Source organism: Actinia tenebrosa, unplaced genomic scaffold (genome assembly GCF_029948245.1).
Source record: "Actinia tenebrosa isolate PJP-AT-01 unplaced genomic scaffold, QUT_ActTen_1.0 PGA_scaffold9__36_contigs__length_13948895, whole genome shotgun sequence".
Classification (NCBI taxonomy): Eukaryota; Metazoa; Cnidaria; class Anthozoa; order Actiniaria; family Actiniidae; genus Actinia; species Actinia tenebrosa.
Window position 1 is genome coordinate 3,901,484 of NW_028292586.1, and position 24,272 is coordinate 3,925,755.

Sequence of the window (24,272 nt, forward strand, 5' to 3'; positions counted from 1 at the left end):
AGTGAACCTATGTTTTCCCTGAAGGGCTTAGAGACGCTGGTAAGCTGCTGGGAAAGCAACCAAACGCTGATATTGTCATGCCTACCGCTGAAGGCGAGCTTAACGAGCTCGGAAGTGCGCCTTTTTACGTCGTCCCCGCAGGCAATGTCATCCAATATGAGGAGTGTCTGCGTATCTTTAGGGAATTGCTTATGCCAGAACTTCAAATGGCTGGATAACTCGTTAGGATCTAAGATATCTACGAAGAAGTCGTCGTCTTTCACTCCTATACCTTCCCAGGTGCGGTTATTCACGTAGGTGGGGCATAATAGCACGATGTAGTCGAAGCGGTATCTAAAGGGTCCTAATAGCTGCTCCACTACGAATTGGGTCTTTCCGCAGCCGGTGGGTCCTACTATCAGAGCATTGCAGGGAATATGGTTCGGATCCATTATATATACGATGGACCCAGTGGACGCAGTAAGAAGGATTGCCGGCGACGCAAAAGATAAAAGAGACACCATAGACATGCAAAGGGAGGAGATAGACCGGCTGAAAGAGCGCGGGCAGGAATTGTACGATGAAATGTGCGGTCTGAAGCGTGCAGAACGGTTTGGCGCGCTGATAACTATGGCAACGTGGGCTAAGGAGTCCGTTAAGGACTTCATGCGATATCCCCTGTAGAATGTTGACGTTTAGGTTAAATCTTTGTTAAGACACCACAGAAACTATTTAAAAGGTGTCTCAGAATGTTAACAATAAGGTTAAATCTTTGTTAAGTATATATGGAAAGCCCGTAATGGTTAGTAGGCGGCTTAAAATAGTAAAGTAGGGTTCGCGCAAAGAGTCTCAAATCCCATTTTTATTTTTATTTATTATCATTAAGAATAATTAAGGATATTTAATAATAATAAATAAAAATAAGAACCCCTTTGAACAAAGATTTAACCTAAACGTCAACATTCTGAGACACTCTTTGAAATAGTTTCCAGGCATCCTTAACAAAGATTTAACCTAAACGTCAACATTCTGAGACACTCTTTGAAATAGTATCCGGGGCAAAAGAGTCCATTAAGGACTTCATGCGGTATCCCATATAAGGGTTATTAAATCCTTATTATATATGGAGTGTGAGCGGTGTAACAAGGAGTTCAGCAGCAAGCAAATGTTAAAATACCACGTTGAAAAGAAGATGTGCGCTAAGAAGGCACGCGAAAGGCGTTGTAAGGAGTGTAATCGCCTCTTTAGCAGCGCGCAGATGTTGGATTACCACGTGGATAACCGCGTTTGCCTAAAGAACGTATGTGAGCGCTGCGAGGAGGACAAGAACGACGAATGGCATCGACATCGGTGCCGCGGCAATTACGACCTGCTAAGCGTGGCTTGCGAGGAGCACGGCGACGTTGCCGCACGATGTTGTCCGCAGGAAACTCAAAGGAAGTTAACGCGCCGGAAGAAGGAAATTGACCAGCGCTTTGCGGAGTTTGACTGCGTCGAAGGCGTAAGGTGGGAGGATAGAGAATATTGGGAGGCAACTTGTGAGCGCTGCGGCTGTCAAAGAAGTGACCAACATATTTGGCAGTGCCTCTACGAGGGTCAAGGCGGCTTTAAAGAGTACTTAGATTGCTTCGAAGCTTGGCATGCCGGCAATGAGGCCGCAAGGAAAGCCCGTAATGATTAGTAGGCGGCTTAAGATAGTAAGGTAGGGTTTGCGCAAAGAGTCTCAAATCCCATCCTTATTTTTATTTATTATTATTAAGGATAATGAATAATAATAAATAAAAATAAAGACCCCCTTTAAAGGTATATGCTAGCCTACGCAGCCGCCTTCTTTGGAGGATTCCTGATCGCCCTTTCAATATATGGACTGTATTACGTGCGAACTACCTGCAGACTGCATTACCCCTTGTAAGCCGCGTAAAAAATACACCTGCCTTCATTGCGACAGGGTATTCTCCGAAGGATCCTTTGTGGGGCATTGGTGCTCCGCGGATCCTAAAGCGCAGCGGACTTTAGCAGACGCGCTTAACTACAAAGAGGAGATGGAGTGACTGTTCTTTCAATGTCAAACTTCCATCGGCCATTTACCTTACCATAGCTGCGTAAGTGGGTGAATTCCTCGCCCTGAATTACGTACCGCACGCAATCCGGCGCCCAAAGGGAATATTCCTTGCCTTCTAAGTCTTTGAGGACTAACCGTAAACGGTCGATGTCTTCGAAGACGACGTAATTTTTTATTTCGTATGCTTTACCGTGGACAAGATCACGCCAGTGAGTCAAGCTGAGCTTCATTATACCTATGGAATATCTTTAGGTGCGTTTTCAAAGTGGCGTAGGACTTAAACCGCTTCACACAGCCCTTACAGGGAATACGAATACCATCCGCGTAATCCATCAGGGCACGGCAGATAATGTCGTAATCGTTGCTAACCATCGTTAGGTAACCATTTACGTCAAGCTGTGAGATTTTCTTAGATTGCTTCGCGGATAAGACGCCGTTTCCTTTTGGGGTTTTCAACTCAATACACAACCCGCGGTATTTCTTATGCGCATTTAGGATTAAAAGGTCGGGTTGACCGGCTTGGTAGCCTTTTCGCCAGCAGGTTATTCGCTTGCTGTCTGAATCTTGAAGTTCGCCAAGACCCGGCGCTATGATGAAATCGGGGTAAAACCTACGTATGTAGTCGACTACCTTCGCGTGTAGGTCGGCTTCATTTTCGATCTTAAATACTAACTTGTTTGGGCCGTCGAAGCGCTTGTTCATCGCATATTTACCCGTCTTTCTCAACGCGGGTAGGACTTCTTCGAGGACCCAATCTTGGAATTCTTCTGCCTTTGCCATCTTCGAGGAGAATATCAACTGATACAATCCGGATTCGTTCACATACAGGGAATGTGGGTGTGAATTGGAAGGGAGGCGATTCACCTCCATTCTAAGTTCGCTAAGCCTTACCTTGTATTTATCGCGAACGTGCACCTTAATTGCATCTTTTGGGTGTTCGTAGCCCAATGCGGCCGCTACTTCCTTTGCTTTGAAGTACAATTTATCGCCTTGCACGACTTGCAGTTTCGTACCGTTGCTTTCAAATACGCGAAGCATTGTATATTCAAGAAATATTTTAACATTGACGACTTCATTCCTCAGCCGTCCTAGTAGGCAACGCTTTTCAATTGGTTCATTTCTACGCTTAACTGCGCGTCAGACACGACGAAGACGTAGCAGTTTATTTTATCACCGTCGCCCGCGGAGGCATTCTTGGTGCGTTTGATCTCCAATGTTATGCCATCCTGCGTATTTACTAGACGGAGGCCTTGACCATGTAGGTCTTCGTCGTTAATGGTGCGCATATCAATCCACAGCGCATATTTATCCTTAAAGAATTCCTCGGGGCTAATTTGGTCGCCAAACTTGCGCATGGCCTCTCTGTACACGTCTGCGGGCTTTATCCCCTGGGAGTAGACCTTGTTTGGAACGCCGTTAATATTCACGCCGACGTTAGTAATGTTGGGGTTGTGAAAGGCTTCGGATTCGCGCTTACCGGCCTCGTAGGGTTTGGCAAACACCAACATTAACCCCGTGAGACTTCTTCGGGGGAGGTTAATGCTTTGGTTGATAACCTCATCCGTCTTATCCAGGAAGCTGAACGTCTTATACATCACTACGTGGTCGTAAAGGAATGCCTTTCCGGAGCTGTATTCCATGCCAGCGCTACGGGCCAGCTCTTCGCTGTACACGGTCTCATACTGTAATTCTAGATTAGTGATAGAGTATGGGGTTGTTGTGGTAAGTGCAGTGCTTAGCCCACCAATGATGTTATTAGCATCTGCTAAAGTTACTTCAAACTGCAGTTCGGATAACTGTCTTGGGTAATACACACCGTGATTCGTGATTACTTCAAAGTCCAGCGGTATGACATACTTGCTACCATAGGCGGTCTTTATTCGCTTTGCGTCTGCCACTGCGGTTTCTCCGCTGCCGTCAGTAGGTTGCGTTTTCGTAGGTGTGCGGACCTTACGTAGAATGACACTACCAATTCCTTGTTCTATCCTTTGCGCGCGGTCAAATGCTGTTAACCATAGATCCTTATAGGTGGTATACAGATCGTACCTATTTAAGTCCAGCAAGGATTCCCCAGCAAACTTGATTCTCATCTTAGAAACGATGTTGCGACCCACGTTGTTAACGATAATCCTTTCGTCTGTGGGGCTTGACTGCACCGCTAAGTCGAACCTTAAAGCCAAGGTGCCAGAAACTAAGACTAGGTTATCCGTTAGGCGGGGCACGCCTACGTACAGGGTTTCCCCTGGCTTTGCGCTGCTGGGGGTGAATGTGACCCGGTGAAAGGTGCGTTCTGCTTTCAGCCCGCCAACCTGCTTAGGTAATACGTTGGGATTTAACTTTGAGCTTATCATATATAATGGAAGTAGAAGGAACAGACCCCGACTTTGATCCCACCACTGAGGAAGGTCAGGCTGACATTAACGACGGTGATGAAGAACCGCTGCTTCCCACCCAACAAGTCGACGATTCCCTAAGGGATAGGATTGCAAAGGCCCTAAGACATCCCAAAGCACGCGAGTACACGTTTCCGCGTGAGCACATAGAGCTTCAAAACATGGGCGAGCCGGAAGCAGCCGCGCGGGAAACCGTAGAGTGGGCAACGCAAGAGCTAGAGCTGCGCTACGACAACTTCGATGCTGACGACGTAAAGCTCACGGAAAAGGGAAACAAAGTCCTCATAAGCGTCCAAGACTTAAGATTTCCCGACAAAGACCGCTGGACAAAACCGCAAAACCTCTTTGATGAGGAGGGCAACGTTAGGGGTGACGTCTTGAGATTAAGAGGCTTTCAGCGTGCTACTAGAAGCCTGTTAGAAAGGCTGCACAACTTAACCGAAAGGACCAACGCGGAAAAACGTGCCGCGGATCTGCAAAGGGAGTTAAGAGAAAAAGATGTAGAATATGCAAAGCAAGGTCAGCTACTTGCCGATGCTGAAAAGAAGTCCGCCCATCAAGATGAAAGAATAAAAGAAATAGGAAATCAGGTGGATCAGGCCCTGCGCGAATTAGACAAAGCACGGGAGGACTTAGGAGAAGCCCAAAGCTCTGGCGCCTCAGTGGAAGCGCTGCGGGAAACGTTGGAAGAAAGGGAGGAGGAATACATGAAGCAAAACCAGCGGCTTGCCGACGCGCATAGGAGGGAAGTCGAATTTAAAAATCAAGAAATAAGGGAGCTGGTAGACCAAAGAACCCAAATTCGACGCGAAAGAAATCAAACTCAAAGGGCTCTTAACCTCGCCCTGCAAGAGTTGGATCTAATTAAAGACGATACCGATAACCTGCAAACCACCATAGCCGGCTCTTTAGTGGAACGGCGACGGTTAATGGCTGAAATCAATACTAAGGAGGAACAAATCCGGCAAAGAGATCAGGCCATCGAAGACCTGGAGGGGCAAATAGAGCGGCAGCAAGAAGTAATCAATGACCAGGCGCGCCCCGAAGAAGAAAGGGAGGCAGCTCAAAAGGAAGTAGATACGCTCGAAATACGCCTTGCGGAATTACAAGCGCAAAAGGAAAAGCTGGAAAAGGAGCTGGGGCTTACCACCAAGGAAAAAATAAAAAGAGCTCTGGTGAAGTATGGTATTCCGCTGGCATTTGCGGTTGCTATTAGCACCGTAGTAGGAGTTATCCTATCCGCGCTTAAGGCTACGGGCGCGGGCGTAAGCAAGTTAGGTAAGGGACTAACGGACTTGGGAAAAAAGATGGCAGCCGGTCTTCCTGGGCTGCTGGGTTCGGTTGTTTCCTTGGCACTTAGGGCCGGCGGAGAACTGCTAAAGTTTGTGGGGAATAACATTTGGATCTTGGTCGTCGCTATTGGAGTGGTACTCCTGAAGAAGATGAAGGCTTAATCTTGTCTTTATATATTACTGGGGGCTTATCGTCGTCGGGCATCCGAGGCATCCTCGACTGGGGATAAGTAAAGATAGTATTCGCGCCGCCTTGATAATGCGGAACTAGCGGCAGCACACTCATGGTGCTAATGGTCTTATGATTCCAAGTGGCATCCGTCGGGGAATCTCTTGACGGGGCGGCATTTATCCGAAGGTAGGCAACGTCGTTGGGAAGAACTTGTAACTTCGCATATTGGCAATTGGCTATCATGTGAAAAGTTACCGGCGTTAAGTCTTCTCCGCTTCTTGGAGGGGGTTCCGACGAGAAATGGGCTGGGTTCCTGTCGTTATCTTTTTTTCTGTAGGGTAGTAATGGATGGTTATTCTCATCAACGATCCTAAACCCGACATTACACGAATACCCCGTCGAAATGCTAATGGTACACATGACCAATCCCAGGCCCCCAACCTTTACCCACAGCCCGGTGTCAAGCCAATGCTGTTCTAAGTAGTCCTTCTCCTCCAAAAAATGTAGAAACCAATCTTCCTTCGCGTGTGGGTTCATATATTTCAGGGAATAAATTCCCTTCTATAGACTCATTACCGTAAGAGTGCTAATGGTCTTGTGATTGTAGATAGTATCCCTTTGATTTTCTATGCTGTTTATGCAAACACTCCCGGTGTCATCTACTCTTATCTGCAGCTTTACCTTCCCGTGGCAATCGGCAACCATGTGGAAAGTCCAAGCTGATAAATTTTCGGCGCTGGCTGGGTTGGGCTCTACGGAGAAATGCGTAGGCTCCCTGTTGTTTGTCTTATTTCTCATAGGCTGCAGTATGCCATTGTCATCTAGAAACCTGAAGCCCACGTTGGCGTGACTGCTCGTGCCAATGCAAATGCTGCATATTATCAACTTCTTTCCCGAGTAATTCAAATTCACGGACATGCCCGTGACATCAACCCAAGAGCTCTGGGTGTATTTTTTCTCGCCTGTGTAAGTCGTATAAACACAATCTACTCCAGCTACGTAGGGGTTGTTCATCGCCATATATAATAACTCAGAGCAATGCTTGCAGCTGCTAAGCCGGCCTTTAGTAAATTATGGTCATATTCCTCAGGTATCGCAGGCAGGGCCTTCTTTGATGGTTTCTTAACTACGGGTAGCTTCGTTTCGTGTGACTTTTTTGGCTTCTCTACGAAGTGAGGAATGTTCCTAAGAGTGTCAGAGTTCACGTCATTCACCCCAAACTTCATATCCTTAGTAGCTCGCTGCAGTTTATTGTTGTATCCTACTACAGAGCCAGTATTTATAGATAAATTACTAGGCATTAACCAACAACCCGGGGCTACTGCATAGTCCAGTCGGGCCTTAGAATTTTGTATGGCTAGTTGGTAACGCTGTACGCCCTTGCTAATGTCGCCCTCCAAGATTGAACTTTCGAATAGAATCAAAGCTTCGGCTCGCGTTTCTTCTGCGGCGCCGGTATTCCCCACTATGCTGGATCGGGTGTTTACTTGGGCTCCAAGGATAGAATACACGTAAGCTTCTATGCTGCGGTTCAAACGGGCAAGGCCGGCTTTGGTTAGTCCTTTACCTTCTGGGGGTATGAAATTAAAGTATTGCTTCGTTTGCTCGTCGTTGGTAATCTTGATAATCAGTGGATTAGCCCCGGCATACTTACCACCCTCGTCTTTGAACAAAGGTCCATCGCGAACTTGCTTGGTATCTTTAACTGGACCCTCCAACCACCACCACTCATTCTTCAAACGATAGTGGGTTTCTGGGTGGGAAGCCATGGTCCATTGTAAATTCAACGCGTGGACTTCCTTATCACTTAGCTCGTGCCCACCAATCCCCCAATAAGCCCAAATATGCCCCAGCCCATTGTTAGCGCCCGTAGTGCATCGGAAATCCTTCCCTACAACACCAAACTCCTTACAAAGCCTATCATACGCGGGAACGTTGTATTTATTATCTCTTGGATAAAACGTGGCATCTCCCGGCAGCGCAATAACACCCATTTCACGTAGTATTCTTCTGACCGTAAAGTGAAAATGAAACATAAATATCGAATTTTTCATCAAGTTCGCGCTCACACCGCAGCCGCTAGTGGCACACCAAACCGCAAAGTTCAACTGCTGCGGCCAATAACGCATGTTAGGACCACTTAACCATTCGTGGGCTTCTTTCGCCGTGGTATGATTAATGGGTACGTCTTTGAAGATATCTCGCACCTTTAACGGAAAGGAATGATTGTTAGAGACCCGCATGTTCAACGTTAAGTCCAGGCTTGGGTGTTTATCGAATGACACCGCGGGTATCGGATAAGTACTGGTACCCAGCAATAATTCCTTTGACCAACCGGGTTCAACATGCGTTGGCGCTGGCGTTGGCTTATGCATTGGCGAATGCTTCAGTTGATCGTCTATTTGATTAACCAGCGTAGGCTTCAAATCCTCGTTGCTGTACATCCTGGAGCCGTTGAAGTAAATCCCATCGGGTCTCCTTTTGAACTTACTAGGGTCTGCATGCGGAAACATCTTCCTAAAGGCCCTCCAGTTCCAGTAATCCCGGTTGTCGTGATGTGGCTGCTCCTGTATATCATTCCCAAAAGCGTCGTACATTAGTATATATAATGGATGTTATACCATCAGCACCTCAGTTGTACCCAGATGTTCCCTATACTACACCTAACGAACTAAACGCCGAAAACTTTCGTCTGAATAAAGCGAACTTAATCCTGGCTTACTTGGAAGGGCAGGCAAAACACTATGAAAAAGTTAGAAAAAAGTACGTTAGAGCCCGGAGTACGCTACATAAGATTTCGATAACTTTGGGGTCTATATCTGTTGTGTTAACGGGCTCCGGCGTTGCTACTTCGCTTACTGGGCCGGGAATAATCGTTGGAGTTCCTTTGGCCGGCGTTGGGGCAGCCTGTGGTATTATCTCGGCTGTTGCTACGGGTATTATGAAAAAGCTATCCACGAAAATATCCAAGCATGACACGACAATAGCTCTGTCTAGGGCTAAAGTAAATACTATTACCGACCTTGTCTCAAAGGCTTTGCGTGACAGAAAGATAGACGACGTAGAATTCTCGCTTATTCTGACCGAAGAAGACAAATACGAGAAACTAAAGTCGGACATAAGGAACAAAAAAACAGTCGTAAAAGATCTTTCCGAGGAATCTCGCAAAAAGATCTACCAGGAGGCAAAAGAAGAGCTTCAAAGAAAGCTTGCTCAGTAAACATCTGCTTTGAAAAAAGCAAAACAGGATTCTATTTACATATTGAACGCCGGCTGTCTGGTTCATATGCAAATTAGTTTCACAAAATATTACACAGCCTGCATCGTTTTCACAAAATATTACACAAATGTGAAAAAACTTGTGTAAAATCATCTTCTCGGAAGCAAAACAGGATTCTATTTACATATTGAACGCCGGCTGTCTGGTTCATATGCAAATTAGTTTCACAAAATATTACGCAGCCTGCATCGTTTTCACAAAATATTACACAAATGTGAAAAAACTTGTGTAAAATCATCTTCTCGGAAGCAAAACAGGATTCTATTTACATATTGAACGCCGGCTGTCTGGTTCATTTGCAAATTAGTTTCACAAAATATTACGCAGCCTGCATCGTTTTCACAAAATATTACACAAATGTGAAAAAACTTGTGTAAAATCATCTTCTCGGAAGCAAAACAGGATTCTATTTACATATTGAACGCCGGCTGTCTGGTTCATATGCAAATTAGTTTCACAAAATATTACACAGCCTGCATCGTTTTCACAAAATATTACACAAATGTGAAAAAACTTGTGTAAAATCATCTTCTCGGAAGCAAAACAGGATTCTATTTACATATTGAACGCCGGCTGTCTGGTTCATATGCAAATTAGTTTCACAAAATATTACACAGCCTGCATCGTTTTCACAAAATATTACACAAATGTGAAAAAACTTGTGTAAAATCATCTTCTCGGAATCCATTCTAACAGCGGGTGACTGGGGTCTATTTTATAAAATATTTCGTAAATTACGTCAGGATAATAAGGAATATCCTTATTCAGCCGACAAAACATCCACTCGGCTTTTGTCATATCAGAAACCTCAGGAATAGACTTACCGGTAATTTCAGACAAAAGATAGGGAATAGCTTGGTAATATTTCCCTAGTTTTAATTTTTTCAACGTTTTCCGTAGACTTTGTGGGGTTGGCTCTTCTAAATGGTCTATGATTTTCTTCTTTACTTCGTTGTCTAAATATATCGGATGTAAACCTTGGATATGACTCATCCAGTCCCTGAAGTATTTTATTCTCTTATATGGCGTTTTCTTACGACCTCCATTGGCGTAATACTGCTCTCTGGTAGCATTTGGTACGGCATTACGAATATTCTTACCACACTCGTAACACTGTGCTGACGTGTCGTCTTCTATTTGCATTTTCTTACCACAACACCAAAAGGGTTCTGGCTTAGGTATGATAACTTTAGGTCTTAGACAAATTATGCAAAAGTCGTTAACGAACTTCTTACATTCTTCGCACTCCATATATAGACTAACATATTTAAGTGCGCTGTTGCCCTCAACCACACTTGGAGTGGGGGTCGTCCGTAGGTGGATTTTTGACGCGGGTCTTGCCCGTGTCGAGATTGCGCTGGAACCCCCATTCCCTATACTACTGACAGAATGTACGACATACTGCAACTAGTTTTATTAAAAAATCCTTGAGGCTGCTTTCTTACGTATCACGTGTTGTGTATACTGATCGAAAAATTCCGCTCGCACTAAAATTAATGTTCGTTAAATTTATGCTAAGAGGGGTTAAAACACAAGGTAGAGGTCAGTATTCGACAGTTAAGATAAACGTAAGAGTATAATAATAATATGTGATTCTTATATAGCGCATTTTCACATTGTCTCAATGCGCTTTACATGCAGTGGAGGACTTTACGGGCTGCGTCATTTTAAATGCATTTTAAAGCCGTCATTTGTCTTTGGTGAGAAGTTCTGCCACAAAATGTAAAGTGAAATAGTAAGAAAGCGATGAAAACGTGGTCATGTTTGCCGATCACGAGAAAGGAAAAGTGGGAATCTTGATCTGTCCGAGGCAAATTTTGCTTGCAACTTGCTACCGTCTGGGGGAAAAAAAACAAACAAAAAACAAAAAAAAAAAAACAGACAATGCCGAGTGTGACACTCTTCTTGCAACTTGTCTTCTGCAACGATTTGCGGAAATACCCAACCTCGTTCCCAGAGCCGTTGTTTCTTTAGTGCGCAGTGAGAAATAACGGCTTTAGTTTGGAAACGAATGCCAATGTTATACGATTTTACGCGTGCACTGTAGTTAGCATGAAACATGCCTGCCGGGCATGGCTGCCGAGGAAAACGCCCAGTTTGCGCTTCTCAACCACTTGAAAAACTTTCTCTAAATGCACATGGAGCCAGGGAATTTAAAGCGTATCATGATGTAGATTTTAAGGCTTTACACCGGAACTCAGCATTTACTAAGATGGATGATACTTCACTTTGCGCATTTGAAAACTTTTATATCGATATTTGCGCAATATAAAATAATTAGTTAAGTTTTTAACGTGCAGTGTCCCAAACTCGGAATTTTAATAGATTGTCTTGTCAATGGATCGAATTTTGTAGAATGGATGGTGCGTCTAGTGACTCAGTTCCGGTCGGTCGTTCAGTTTCAGCTCGAAGCGCGTTTGAGCAAGAAACGTGGTGTGAAGACGGTTGCGTAAAGGTCAGACAGGTTCAAGTTTCACTCCTGGATGAAATACCCTTCTACGATTTGAACGGAATAAATAGTCGAATTTCTCCCGATGTTTTGCTCTTTTTTCCTTATCCGCCGTTCTTGTCAGCCGTCGGAAAAATGCAAAAAATAAAATGAAATAAAATAAATAATAATAATAATGAGAAAGAATCTCAAAAAGAACATCTAGACTGTTTTATTTTTTACGAAAACGCAGCAGGCGCTTGGTATGCTCATCGGTATGATAACAAATCAATGATAGATAATCTGGCTGACAAAATCCAGATAAAAAGTACACGTCATTTCATTATTGCGTCCGGTACAGTTAACTATAAAAGGCGTAAGATCCAGAGCCAGAACCGTCGAGTAAAGAGGGTACCGCACAACTAAGGCGTAAAAATGAGACTTTACACAATCGTTGCTCTTCTCATCGTGGTTATCCTTACTCTCGATGCTCTAGGAGAATGCGAGGGATGGTTTGGTGGAAGGTCAAGATCACGAAGCAGTAGTTCTAGCAGCATGTCACGGAGTACGTCTGTTGGGAGATCGCGTGGCAGTAGTCGACGGACGAGTTCTTCTAGGAGGACTGGAGGGATCTTCGGCGGTGGATCAAGGAGAAGCAGCTCTAGATCAACGAGCAGGACTAGTAGGACTCGATCGACAAGCAGAACTAGTGCGGGTAGTCGACGGAGGAGCTCTACTCGAAGAACTAGTGGGGGATTCTGGGGTGGCAGTCGAAAAACCAGCAATAATTCTCCCAGCAAGACAAAGACAGTTAGCATCAAGAAAACCGAAAGGTTAGAGGTTTTTTCCCCACACAAAGCCAATTTAGATTCAAGAGAATACTTGTCGAAATTCGTGTTGCTATTTCAAACCCTAAAATAACCTCTGGGCTAATCAGTCACGGCACGGCTAGCTGTAATTTAGCGGAGGAAAAGCAGAGTTACCGGAGAAAACACCTCAAATCAAGAAAAAAAAAGCTCGATACAGGAATTTTGCTTTTTTTAAAAAGAACACTATTGATACAGCTTTTACTCCGACGAAGGACTAGCGTCCGAAACGTCAGTACGTTTTTTCATCTTTTCACGGTGTATAATTTACCTTTTTATCATTACTGTTTCATTAGAAACACCGACGCAGCTCACACTAGTTTTTAGCTAGTTATCTCTTATTGATAAAGACGTTGATCTCTCATGTTTCAGAGGTACGACGATCACTGCTGGTAAGACAAAAGCTCACGTCAACAATTTTGGAAAGATCCGAGACAGAGATGAAACAGGACACAGAACTGGTAAGAGAACTAGAGTTTGAAGGCTCGCTTGTGTTTTTAAACTCTACCGATCCATACAAGGCTGGATGAATAGTGGTTGATTTTATGAATACATCGTAAGCATGTGGCTCTGATTTTTGCGGCGGGAGGAAAATAGGACTCGAAGCACAGGAGAGAACCAACAAGCATCTCCATTCACATGCCAGGTTTATTTTACATCATCACGTTGTGGCAGCCATGACAGGAGGCAGGAACAATTGATAATCTGATTTTCATGAGAAATTATCCAGTTTCCCGTCATGGCTACTATCCAAAACGGTGCGGTGAGAGGTGGGGCATTAGTAGCGCCATAGTTAACTATAGTAGCGTACACCATCCGTGCTCCCCTAACATTAATATCGTCCATACGCCGCAATTATATTGTTACACTCATACCTTAAATCTAAAGCTGCATTAAAAGCTATAATCAAATCAAATTCTCTTCCAAAGGTCTTGGCACCCTTGCGAAAAAGATGGTTTCACAACCAGGAAAGACTATCGACGCCATTAAATCTTTCGCCAAGAGTTACAAAGATATGAAGAAAAAGAACGTCGTGGGTGGAAACCTCCCTGCGCATCGCCAAGCCAACAAAGACGCCACCTCGAAATCCGATGCGCAAACTGCCGGCGCAATCAGCGCACTCAGAGAACAATACAAGAACTTTCGCATCAAGCAGAACAAAGACGGTAGTATTCATATCGGTGATACGAGGACCAAGAAAGAGAGAGATGACACGATGAATGCCAATAAGCAGGGAAGGGACGATGCTAAAAAGAAGGGATCGAACTGATTGCGCAGAAAAGTAGGCTTCCAGGGGGCAAGCCTGTAATTCATAGCTAGTATTGTTTTGTATTGAGGAGGTATTTTACTGTGACGTCACGCTAACAATTTTTTAAAAATTTGATTTATTTTTTCGTTTTAGAAAAAAGAGTTTGCAGTCAAATTTTTCATAAAGATATTAGTAAAATTGCTGTGAGTTTAGTAAAGATTGTTTATAATCATGCTAGAGAACGTATGCACAGTTTTAAAATTTACAACTTTTATTGAGAAATGTGTGCATCGCTTTTCCGCATTAAAAATGTCCTTTGCATGATTTAGCGTTGATCAATGGATGCGGATCTCCGAGATTACAGGGTTAATTTCAAACCTTTTCCGTGGAACCGAAAGTTCAATTGATTAGTGCATATGGTACTATGGTACACTCATTATTTATATCTAGAATGGTATGAATCAAAACTAGTATTACAAAAAAAAAGTATTATTATCATCCCTTTTGTATGAAAATGTTTAGTCCACCCCCTCTACGTTTGTGTGTGCTTGTGGGAAATTCAAATGATCCCATTCAAGACCATCCTATTCCCCCCCCCCCCTTATCTGTTAATTGTATGACAGCCCCCTCCCCCAGATATAAATATTATGCTAGATCCCGTAGATCCCGTTCACATATCAAACAATGAGTGTCAAAGCTCTCTTTCCCGGTCTTAAAATAAGGGACTGAGGAGAAGCTTCTTTTTTTTTTCGTATTTTTTTGTAGTTTTTTCTTGTTTTTCGTCTTCGCCAAGCTAGTAAATGTCTCTCACCCGTTTCGCCAGCCGACGAACACGCTTGTCCGCCATCTTTGACCTCAGGGTAAAGACCCGCAATCCAAATATTGAATTATATGGTTCCATATATGGGGTGACCTTTCTCAACTCCAACTTTGACACTAATGTATGGAGCAAAACTTGATATGCAAAAAGGACACAAACATAACAACATAAACAACACAACAGCACGAAAAAACATTATTTCAAAAATCACTGATTAATTTAAATTATTTCTAAACGGGTACCATTATATACAAATATTTTATACACTGCCTGTGTCATGCGTTTCGTCGAGATTCCCCATGTTCTATTTTTGTCACGAGGGGGGAGGGGACGAGGGGCTATTTCCTGTGCAGGTTAGAAGATGGTTGCGGTACTGACGGTTCAGGCCTGTCATCCAAAACTTAAGCACGATTTCATCTTCTGGTTTAGTGCCTAATACTTGAAGTAGTCTGCAACAAAAGTCAAAAGAGCACACTTATAAATTGATGTATTTATTTAACTAACTAGTTATTTATCTCAATTGTTTATGTTGTAAATGTATTGCTTTACTGCGATTTACGATATATGGATTATATATATTTTTCCTTTTATTTCTAATTCCTTCCATCTCTTTCTCATTCCATTTAATTTCTCTGTTTTCTTCAGTTTCCTTTTTTCCAGATCCTTCCATTAGATTGCCTTCACTTCTATCTGGCTCTTCTTTGTACATCTTTTCCCTTCTTTTTCTTTCCCTCTCTTTACTCTTCTTTTCCTTTTCTTTTTTCTGCTAACTCAATCTCCCTTCCCTTCAGCTTTCATTTCAATTTTTTGTTCGCTTTCCCTTGTTCTTCCCTTTCTTTTCTTTTCTTTTCTTCCCTTTCTATTTTCGTCCTTACTTTTCTTCTGGTCCACACACTTCTCCCTGCCCAATACTCTACTTCGCTTCACTTCCCTTTCCTTTCCTTCCCTTCCTTTTCTTTTCCTTTCTTTTGACTTTTCCCAGTAGACTTCACATCCCTTCTCTTCTCTTCATTTCAAATCTTGCAAGTAAATCTTACTTTTCCTTGTCTTCCTTGCTTGTTGGCCCTGACCTCGCAAACTTGAAAACAACTTTCACTTTGCTAAATAAAGACAAAAATATACCGTTATTTCATTGTATATGAAACAGTTCGGCATAGTTTGGAAGAACAGAGTGACTGACAGCTTGAATTTGAATTTAAAGTTGACACAAACTATATTCGTTACTTTGTTGAGATCTTGCGATCAGTATATCAAGCTAGATTACTTACTCCATCCATTCTTCTTTCAGGCAAAGCAACATCTGCTCCAGCACTTTGTCAGAGATATTATCAATTGACAGACAGTGTTCTATTTTATGTAAGATTGTTGGGGCTGTAAAATGAAGAAGATAGATTTTATGTAGACGCTTTCTCGCTTCATGTCTTCTCACAATCAAGGGTCGTGTAGCAGTAGTGTATTTCCCTGAGTGTTTGTTAGGTTTTCTCCCTTTATTCGAGGATTTTTCTCCAGGTTACTCCGGTTTTCCTCCCTCTGCGAACCCCAACATGCTAAATTTCAATTTGATCTGAGTTTTAGCCATGCCCAGACTTAAATCAGCCTAGAGGTTGTTTCAGGGTTCAATCTTTGAGTTAGCCATGACCTGACTTAGATCAGCCCAGAGATTGTTCCAGGGTTCAATCTGTGAGTTAGCCATGCCCTGACTTAGATAAACCCAGAGGTTGTTCCAGGGTTCAATCTGTGAGTTAGCCATGCCCTGACTTAGATAAACCCAGAGGTTGTTCCAGGGTTCGATCTGTGAGTTAGTGGTGCCCTGACTTAGATCAGCCCAGATATTGTTTCAGGGAATTGGTAAAAGTTTTTTCATCAAGATATCAATAATTTCAAGGACTTACATGGCGCACTTTCTTTTCCACAAACTGTAAAATCATAGTCGGTAAAAGTTTCTTCACTGAGAAAATAAAGATAATACAGTACCATAGATTTGTTAGGGGCACCTCCACATAACTGAGGTCTTTCAGTAATTGAAGAGGGCTTACCTGTCTGAGGAGTTTTCACTTTGCTCTGTGATCTGTAAAAAAATGAATAGAGGAATATAAGGATAAAAACTAGGAAAGCAATTTGTATAAAGAAAAAAATACAATAAATGAATAATGAATGAACGAACGGATGAATGGAATGAACAAATCAAATGAATGGAAGGCCTATGGGTGTGTGGAAGGATGGTCAGATGTGTGGGTGGGAGAGTGGATGGATGGATGGATGGGTGGGTGGGTGGATGGATGGATGGATGGATGGATGGATGGATGGATGGATGGATGGATGGTCAGATGAGTGGGTGGGAGGGTGGATGGGTGTGTGGATGGATGGATGGTCAGATGGGTGGGTGGATGGATGGTCAGATGGGTGTGTGGATGGATGGATGGTCAGATGGGTGGGAGGATGGATGGTCAGATGAGTGGGTGGGAGGGTGGATTGATGGATGGAAGGAAAGAAGGATGGATGGTCAGATGGGTGGGTGGATGGATGGTCAGATGGGTGTGTGGATGGATGGATAGTCAGATGGGTGGGAGGATGGATGGTCAGATGAGTGGGTGGGAGGGTGGATTGAATGATGGAAGGAAAGAAGGATGGATGGATGGATGGACGGATGGATGGATTAATGGATGGATGTTCAGATAGGTGGATGAATGGGTGGGTGGGTGGATAAATGATCAATTGGATAGGAAAAAGGATGGATGGATGGGATAGATATATATGAATAAATGGGAACGGTTGATTGCACAAGCGATAAACATCTAACCAACATACATGATGTATTGGATGATTTATATCCAAGAGAACAAAAAGATCTGAAGACAAAATGTGGACAGGAATCTCTACACTTGGGGCCAAACCAAGAAAATTACATCTCCAGGAATCCTACAAAAATATGTAGACAAAACATTAATGACATACCATTGAATGCATTGATCTGCTGTCAGTTATAATCATGAAACATAGTGGCCTATAATGATGTGAATATATGTATGCATACCATAAACCTTCGGAAATAAGCGCTAACTCAATGTTCATGGTTGGGAGGCATATTTTCAGGGTCGGCTTATAGCACTACATGGGTGGATCCAGGATTTTGTTCAGGGAGGGGTGCTGCACACAAAGTTAACCCAGGGAGGGGTGCACCCCTTAGAATTAAAGGGAAAAAACAATATAGGTTGTCTTCGAAGTAGGGGCACAAGGTGGAAGCAAGGTGGGAGGGGTGCGCACCCCCTGCATGTCTCCCCTGGATCTGCCCCTGCACTAGTTGCTGTGACGTAAGTTATAGTCATCACTATGCCAACCAGAGATCAATTCACAAAGCAGCTTGACAAGAACTATTGTGATAATGGTTATCAAATGAACATCACAATGCTAATTGTAAGCATGAACTAGTGTTAATTGAGGGGGGAAACAGACTGGGGAATTTTTGGAAGACACTTTGGGTCTCTCAAACTACCATATTTAGTGTTGTTATCTGTGTTTGTCTCATTTGCCAGTGAAAAAAGGGAGTTTACCTTGTACTCTGTACTGTATGGGATGCAATTACAACAGCCACTAGGAATGAGAATCTAACAATGAAATAAGAAGCATATATTAAAGCCTTTAACATTTTGGGTTGTTTTCAAAAATATCCATATCTTTCCCATGGCCATGGAGCTCGAGTGGGATCAGAATTTCCTGGAAGGAACGGAATGTCTGACCTGAAGCTGTTATGTGTTGCTCTCCCATGGAGTGGGGGGTTGGAATTTCCAAGCGATGTTGATCTATATTGTATGGTTCCAGAACATATATCCACACCTCCCCAGTGGATGGAGGGTGATCAGAATTCCCAAGGGGTGGTGAGGGTTATAGATAAGCCTACCCTGGTATATTGTACAGTTTCCAAAAATATCCATACCTCCCCCATGGAGGGGGATAGGAATTTCCAAGGGGGGTTAAGGCTTAGTCTGAGGAGAGTATATTGTGTGGTTCCAGAACAAATCTATACCACCCCGTCCCCTGGAGGGGGTCAGAATTTCCTAGGCATAGGGATGGTCTGCAGGAGAAGGCATTTACAAGTACTAACCTTGAGAGCATTCAATGCTGATGCAACAGTCTTCCTGTCCCTACCCCTGACAATAAGTTGATTGCCTTGAATCACATGATATGCTAACATGTGAAACTGTCTGGTGCCAAGAATCTAAAAATATAAAATAACCCACTCAGCTCTCACATCACCTCTCTCCACCAAGTCATAGAAATGGTTACCACAAAGAAAATTGCTTTGGGCAAGTGGTGCCTGACATAGGCATAGCCAGGATTTTCCAAAGGAAAATCTTAAAAGCCACCACTTTGTTGCCACGAATAGAAAGGGTGGGGGTGCTCGGCCTCCCCCTTGCCTACGCCCCTGCTGGAGGTGCTGCTAAACTGAGCACCCTGTTTGACAGTAAAAAAAATTTCACCAATAAGACTCAAGTATCTCTGATATTTTCAACTGGGACGGACTTCACCTTTAAGGGTCATTTAATGCTTTTAGGTCCTTTTACAATATATTATAGCGCAGCGCACTGATTCTAAAATAGCTTAAAGATTCGAACAAACCTTGCATTCTGTTTAACCACTACGAACTGATTTCATTATTTTTACTTAAAGTTACAATAACAACCCATGTAAACTAAGATCAACTGTGATTGGCTGTGAAAATTATCTGCTGAAAGTAAATTTGTAAGTTTGTTTGTCCAAATTTCGCCTTTGTCTTCGTTTTTATGACGTCATGGTTGCACTGCTCTATTACACAGTCATCCTTGTCATGACTTCTAGACTTACCTTAACCATGTGTCTTAGTGATGTAAAGAGAGGAACAGGCTCACTTGATTCTGTTAATAAACAGGAACATACAACTGCTATAAATTTCATATTTGAGTTTTGGAAGGGAGTGAAATAAGAAAATATTAAACAATCTGACTTGTAAATTAAAGTAAAGAAGATGACTCACCATCATGTTCACTTAAATCTGAGGTGAATTCTGACTCATGATCGTCAGCAAGAAGTTCTTCCTGTGAACAGAATGACAATATGAAATTACTGCTTGGGCAATCTATAAAACACATCTTTCTTGTGCTGAAGGATGGGAGATTCTTCAGAAGGGAGGTTAGGCCAGCTTTCATGGAGGATTTTCAATTGATTTCATTTTTCTTAATTTTTCTACTAAAAATTAAGCATTCCCTCATGGGCGCATTTGATCATATTCACATGCAAATTTGCACCATATAAGTATTAAATCATTGTTATTGTTATTAGGGTGATAAGTGCATGGACATGAATCCACTGATCCTGTCTTAGATCCACAATTTACTAGCAGTATATTTTGGGCTTTGTAATGTAACTGCAATACAGTATGCCTTACCTTTGGTGGACCTTCCAACAGTTTTTCTGAGATGCGATTACCACAAGCTTTCAGCATCCATGCAAATCTTTGATGCAACATTGCAAAAAGATTCTAAATGAAACAAAGGCTTCATGGATCAATTTACTCACTCGCACATGCTGCACAGTACATGAAAAGAAGCACAAGTGGATCCAAGAGTTTCTTTTTTTGGGGGGGGGGGGGGGGGGGGGGGGGGGGGGGGAGAGGGGTTGAGGTGGTTGCTAGTTCTAATCTCCCCTACAGCTGTTCTTACTGTAGTGTCGTCATGCAATGCTCGCTCTCCACAAATGGGGAGTGTGTAGTGGAGAGTCAGCATTGCGCGATGACAATACTTCTCTTCCCAGTAGACCGAGGTAATTGTGATTTTTTAATCGCCTTCGTAGCGTCTGTTATGTTATGCGCAGGTACATTTCAAATTGACCACGTGATGCCAAGGTTGTACCACGAGGACAATATTTTTACACCACGTGATCAAAATTCAGTCAAGTTTTAATCACGTGGTGTAAAAAACTTGTCCTCGAGGTACAACATTGGCATCACGTGGTCGATTTGAAATGTACTTGCGGATAACATAACAGACGCTACGAAGGCGATTAAAAAATCACGACTACCTCGGCCTACTGGGAAGAGTAGTAAGAACAGCTGCTGGGGAGACTAGCTGCTACCACAAATGACAAGAATCTTAAATTTTCTTTTTTTTTCTTTTCTTTGATATCAATTTTGACTTAAATTGCCGCCACCAATTGCTGACTAAAAGAAAGCAGGGTTAGGTCTTGATTAAAAATTGGCAAAGATTGGGGGGCGGAGGGGCAGAAAGAAGGGGAGATAGTTACGTTTGTTAACCCAATTTGTCACACTATTCCTAATATGTACCACAAATACCTTATCCTTTAAGAGATCTGATATGGAGCGATACACTTTGTGCCCACCACGCTGCCTACGGAACTGGTCTACAATGGGAAAAACACGTCATCAAACAACAATATGCACCTGAGTCCTTTTAATTTAGGGATAAATATTTCCCATTTCATATACCTGCATGTGTCGTTTTCTAGAGTATCACAAGAAACACATGAATATATGGATACAAATGGATCAAAAAACCTAAATTGGTCCACAAGGGCGGATCCAGCCAAAATTGGGGGGGGGGGGGGGGGGGGCTAACTTCCATCAATGGAAAACAATAAAAAAAGCATCTAATTCTTCAGTTTTTTTTTCTGCTGAAGGGGCCGGGGTGGCTTCAGCCCCCCTTTGTCCCCCCTGGATCCGCCCTTGGTCCATACATGCAAGATTAGGTTAAATGTAAACTGATAAATCCAAAATTGTGAAAGATAAATTTACAAAATAATAATTCAAAGATGTCGTTAGTACCTGGAGTAAGGACAAATCCTGAAGTTCCACCTGATTGCAATCCTTGTCCTTTTTGAGCACTTTCTGCCTGCTCTGATTCATATACTTTATTCGACTATAGGAAAATAATGCCAAAAAATGTACTAAGAAAAACTTACATCTGGTAGCATTGTTACAGGATCCAGAGAAACTAGTACCATTAATGCAATGAAATAAAATGAATTTTGTTAACAAACCTTAACTTGCAGTTCATCTATCAATTCTCGAAAATGGCTAATAAACAAAATTAATACCTATTAGACGATTATGTTATCATAATGGAAAATTGGAAAACGGAACTAAATTGATCTATTAATAACATACCTGACGAGGAATGGCCAAGAATTTATCAGATAAATTTTATCTTTCATCACACAAATAATGCTATACCTGCATAATGAAAAAATGGAAGAACATGTCAAGCACATGCATGGAAAAAATACTTAAAATAATTGATTATTTATGGAGAGATGCAGATAGTGTTGAGAAGATCTCTGTTGCATTGTGCTTGTCCCGACGCTTTTCTAGACTCATTATGCTAATCCTTTGAGCTTATGACTGCACACAACACATGCATATGTCATTGATATTTTATACAATTCAGGAATTGCACATTACCATCTCTGGAACCCTCTGGACTGCTTGTCTTTCAAGAAGAAAGTATGTGTGAAGACATATCCTGTTGCTTCCTCACCAAAGAACATTGGTCCTTCACGACCTGGACAAACTTCACAACTCAAGCTAATTTAGATGGAAAGGAAAAGAAAAATAGAAGGAAGCTTAAAGGAGAGGTGTACTATATTGCATGGCCATGGGGTAGAATCATGAAAAGAGTTTAATATGTGAATACTTAGCAATACCAACTTTATCTATACAGGATTTACTGTACATTATTGACAGTTATTTAACTGATAAACTCATGGTTTTTAACAACTCTCTATCGATTAGGGACCATTATAAGATATTTACCAGCCTAAAGTCAGTTAATTAGATAGGGAAAAACTGTGCCCACAGACTTGAAAAAAGACATTGGACAGTGTATTCAAGACCTTGGGCAAAGTTTTTCCCTATATCCGGACCTTCTGGCTGGTTAATAACATATTTATGCTGGACTACATAGATAGTGCCATGGTGGCTAGTTTCATCCAACTCCTCCTTTCTAATTGCTAGATCATCAGAGCTTATGGATATTTTTTTGGGGAATACAAAATAAAAATATGTGATGATACCTTCGAACACATGCCTGTCTGACAATACTATATAACTCTTGTTGCCCTGGGTTACGGTTGCTATAGTAACTGATGTGGGCTTCTTTGTCAATACTAATGTATCCAGAATGAGTGGAGTCAAGTGAGTAACATGCCTACAAGAAAAATGGATTCATTTATACTCTTAATAATTTAATAACATAAAATCAGATGTCAATACTGAATTGGGAAATGTTTGTCTAAATGACCATGCATGATATTAAAAGAAAAATGAAAAAGCTCAAGCATAGAAGACAGCGATGGCAAAACAATGATGCAAGCAAGTTTTCAAAATGGTTTTTGTGCGCTTGCCATTGTCGATGTTCTTGGCGTCGCTGTTCTCGTCGCTGTTATACTAGAGAGACTAGCAATGCCAAGAATGATGGTACGCACAAGAAATTAACTGTTTTGAAAATATGCTCGTATCATAATTTTGGCGTCCTTATCCTTGATTCTTGAAGTTCGATCCTACTGTTGGGAAGCAAGTTCATATAGGTTGACAATTTAAAAATGAGAAATAGTGTCCGTGACTACTTGTGCTAAGTGTATTACCTCACACTGGCTTGATTTGGGTGTCGTATTGTTACTTGCTCCCTCGGATGTACTTGTTGATATTGAACGACTAAAACACCTTACAGAAACGTAAAAAAAAATACATGTGAACTAATAATAATATAATGATAATAATAATGATGATATTTATATTTCATGATAATACAATATGGAATACCACAAGTTAAAATATAAATTACTGAAACCCACACCAAAAATAATCCAAATTTACCGCATCACCACAAACCATTAAAACCCAAATTTTTCCCAACTTAGTTGAAACTTTTCATTACGATAACTAACTGGTAATATGCCAGTCGTTCTAAAAGTTATTTTATGGGAATATATATATGATTGACAGCATCTCAACATTAATTTTGTGAATTGTATTTGATCTCACCTTTTAGCACAAGAACCACAGTCTGAGGAAGAAAGATTATCAGCTCCTATAGGATCGTGTTCCTCACAGTGAAACGCCTACAATTTGTACACAAATAAGTACTGTTTTTATGTAAGAAAGGAATTCGCAAAGGTTGTCGTTTTTGTAAAAATTACTGTGTAGTACAAAAATATCAGCATTCTTTTCTTACCTGAGTGCAAAATAGCACCGTAGGACCATGGTATTCACAGAAATGACACAGTGCAATAATAGCATTCATGATTCTAGCGAATATTTCAACAACAACAACAACATAATGGAAGAAAAATCTCTAAATTCGTGCAGATGAAGACGTGACCCAACGACAACATCCAGGTTTAAAGAAAAAACAGGCAAAAATCTCGAAAAGAAATTGTTTCTTAAACCTGAGAATTAATCTTTGCGACTTTCCTAAGGTCCTTGTAACGAATACATAAAATTCTGCGATATTTTCCAGGAATTTTTAGATATTTTTTCGCTCTGTTTTACTTTTCGTATTTGTTCTATTCCAACATGATTGTCATGTGACTGAATATAGCGTGACATGAGTCATGTCACGCGATTAAACTTAGTACCCAGGATTACAGAGACAACTCAAAGGTATCCCAATCACAGGTTTAGGATTTTGCCGAAAGAAAATAAAAGTTGAGAATTTATATAGGGGTTTGAATTCGGGACTTGA

General features: G+C 42.0%; 2 protein-coding genes across 2 annotated transcripts; one reads left to right on the top strand and one right to left on the bottom strand.

Annotated features, from left to right (window-relative positions):
• Positions 1-11,961: 11,961 nt before the first annotated feature.
• Positions 11,962-14,045, top strand: LOC116308435 (uncharacterized). The gene is made up of 3 exons (XM_031718851.1): positions 11,962-12,439; positions 12,845-12,933; positions 13,402-14,045. Exons 1-3 carry the CDS (start codon positions 12,042-12,044, stop codon positions 13,740-13,742), a joined length of 828 nt encoding a protein of 275 aa, XP_031574711.1. The 5' UTR covers positions 11,962-12,041; the 3' UTR covers positions 13,743-14,045.
• A 691-nt stretch (positions 14,046-14,736) lies between these two features.
• On the bottom strand, positions 14,737-24,097 carry LOC116308434 (folliculin). The gene is made up of 20 exons (XM_031718850.2): positions 23,763-24,097; positions 23,573-23,649; positions 23,173-23,251; positions 22,603-22,736; positions 21,992-22,114; positions 21,698-21,763; positions 21,571-21,607; positions 21,356-21,449; positions 20,867-20,934; positions 19,964-20,056; positions 19,553-19,613; positions 19,384-19,433; positions 18,644-18,757; positions 18,093-18,146; positions 17,350-17,460; positions 16,578-16,609; positions 16,434-16,489; positions 15,810-15,912; positions 15,579-15,641; positions 14,737-14,990 (listed from the first exon to the last, which is right to left on the bottom strand). Exons 1-20 carry the CDS (start codon positions 23,829-23,831, stop codon positions 14,855-14,857), a joined length of 1,620 nt encoding a protein of 539 aa, XP_031574710.1. The 5' UTR covers positions 23,832-24,097; the 3' UTR covers positions 14,737-14,854.
• Positions 24,098-24,272: the final 175 nt, after the last annotated feature.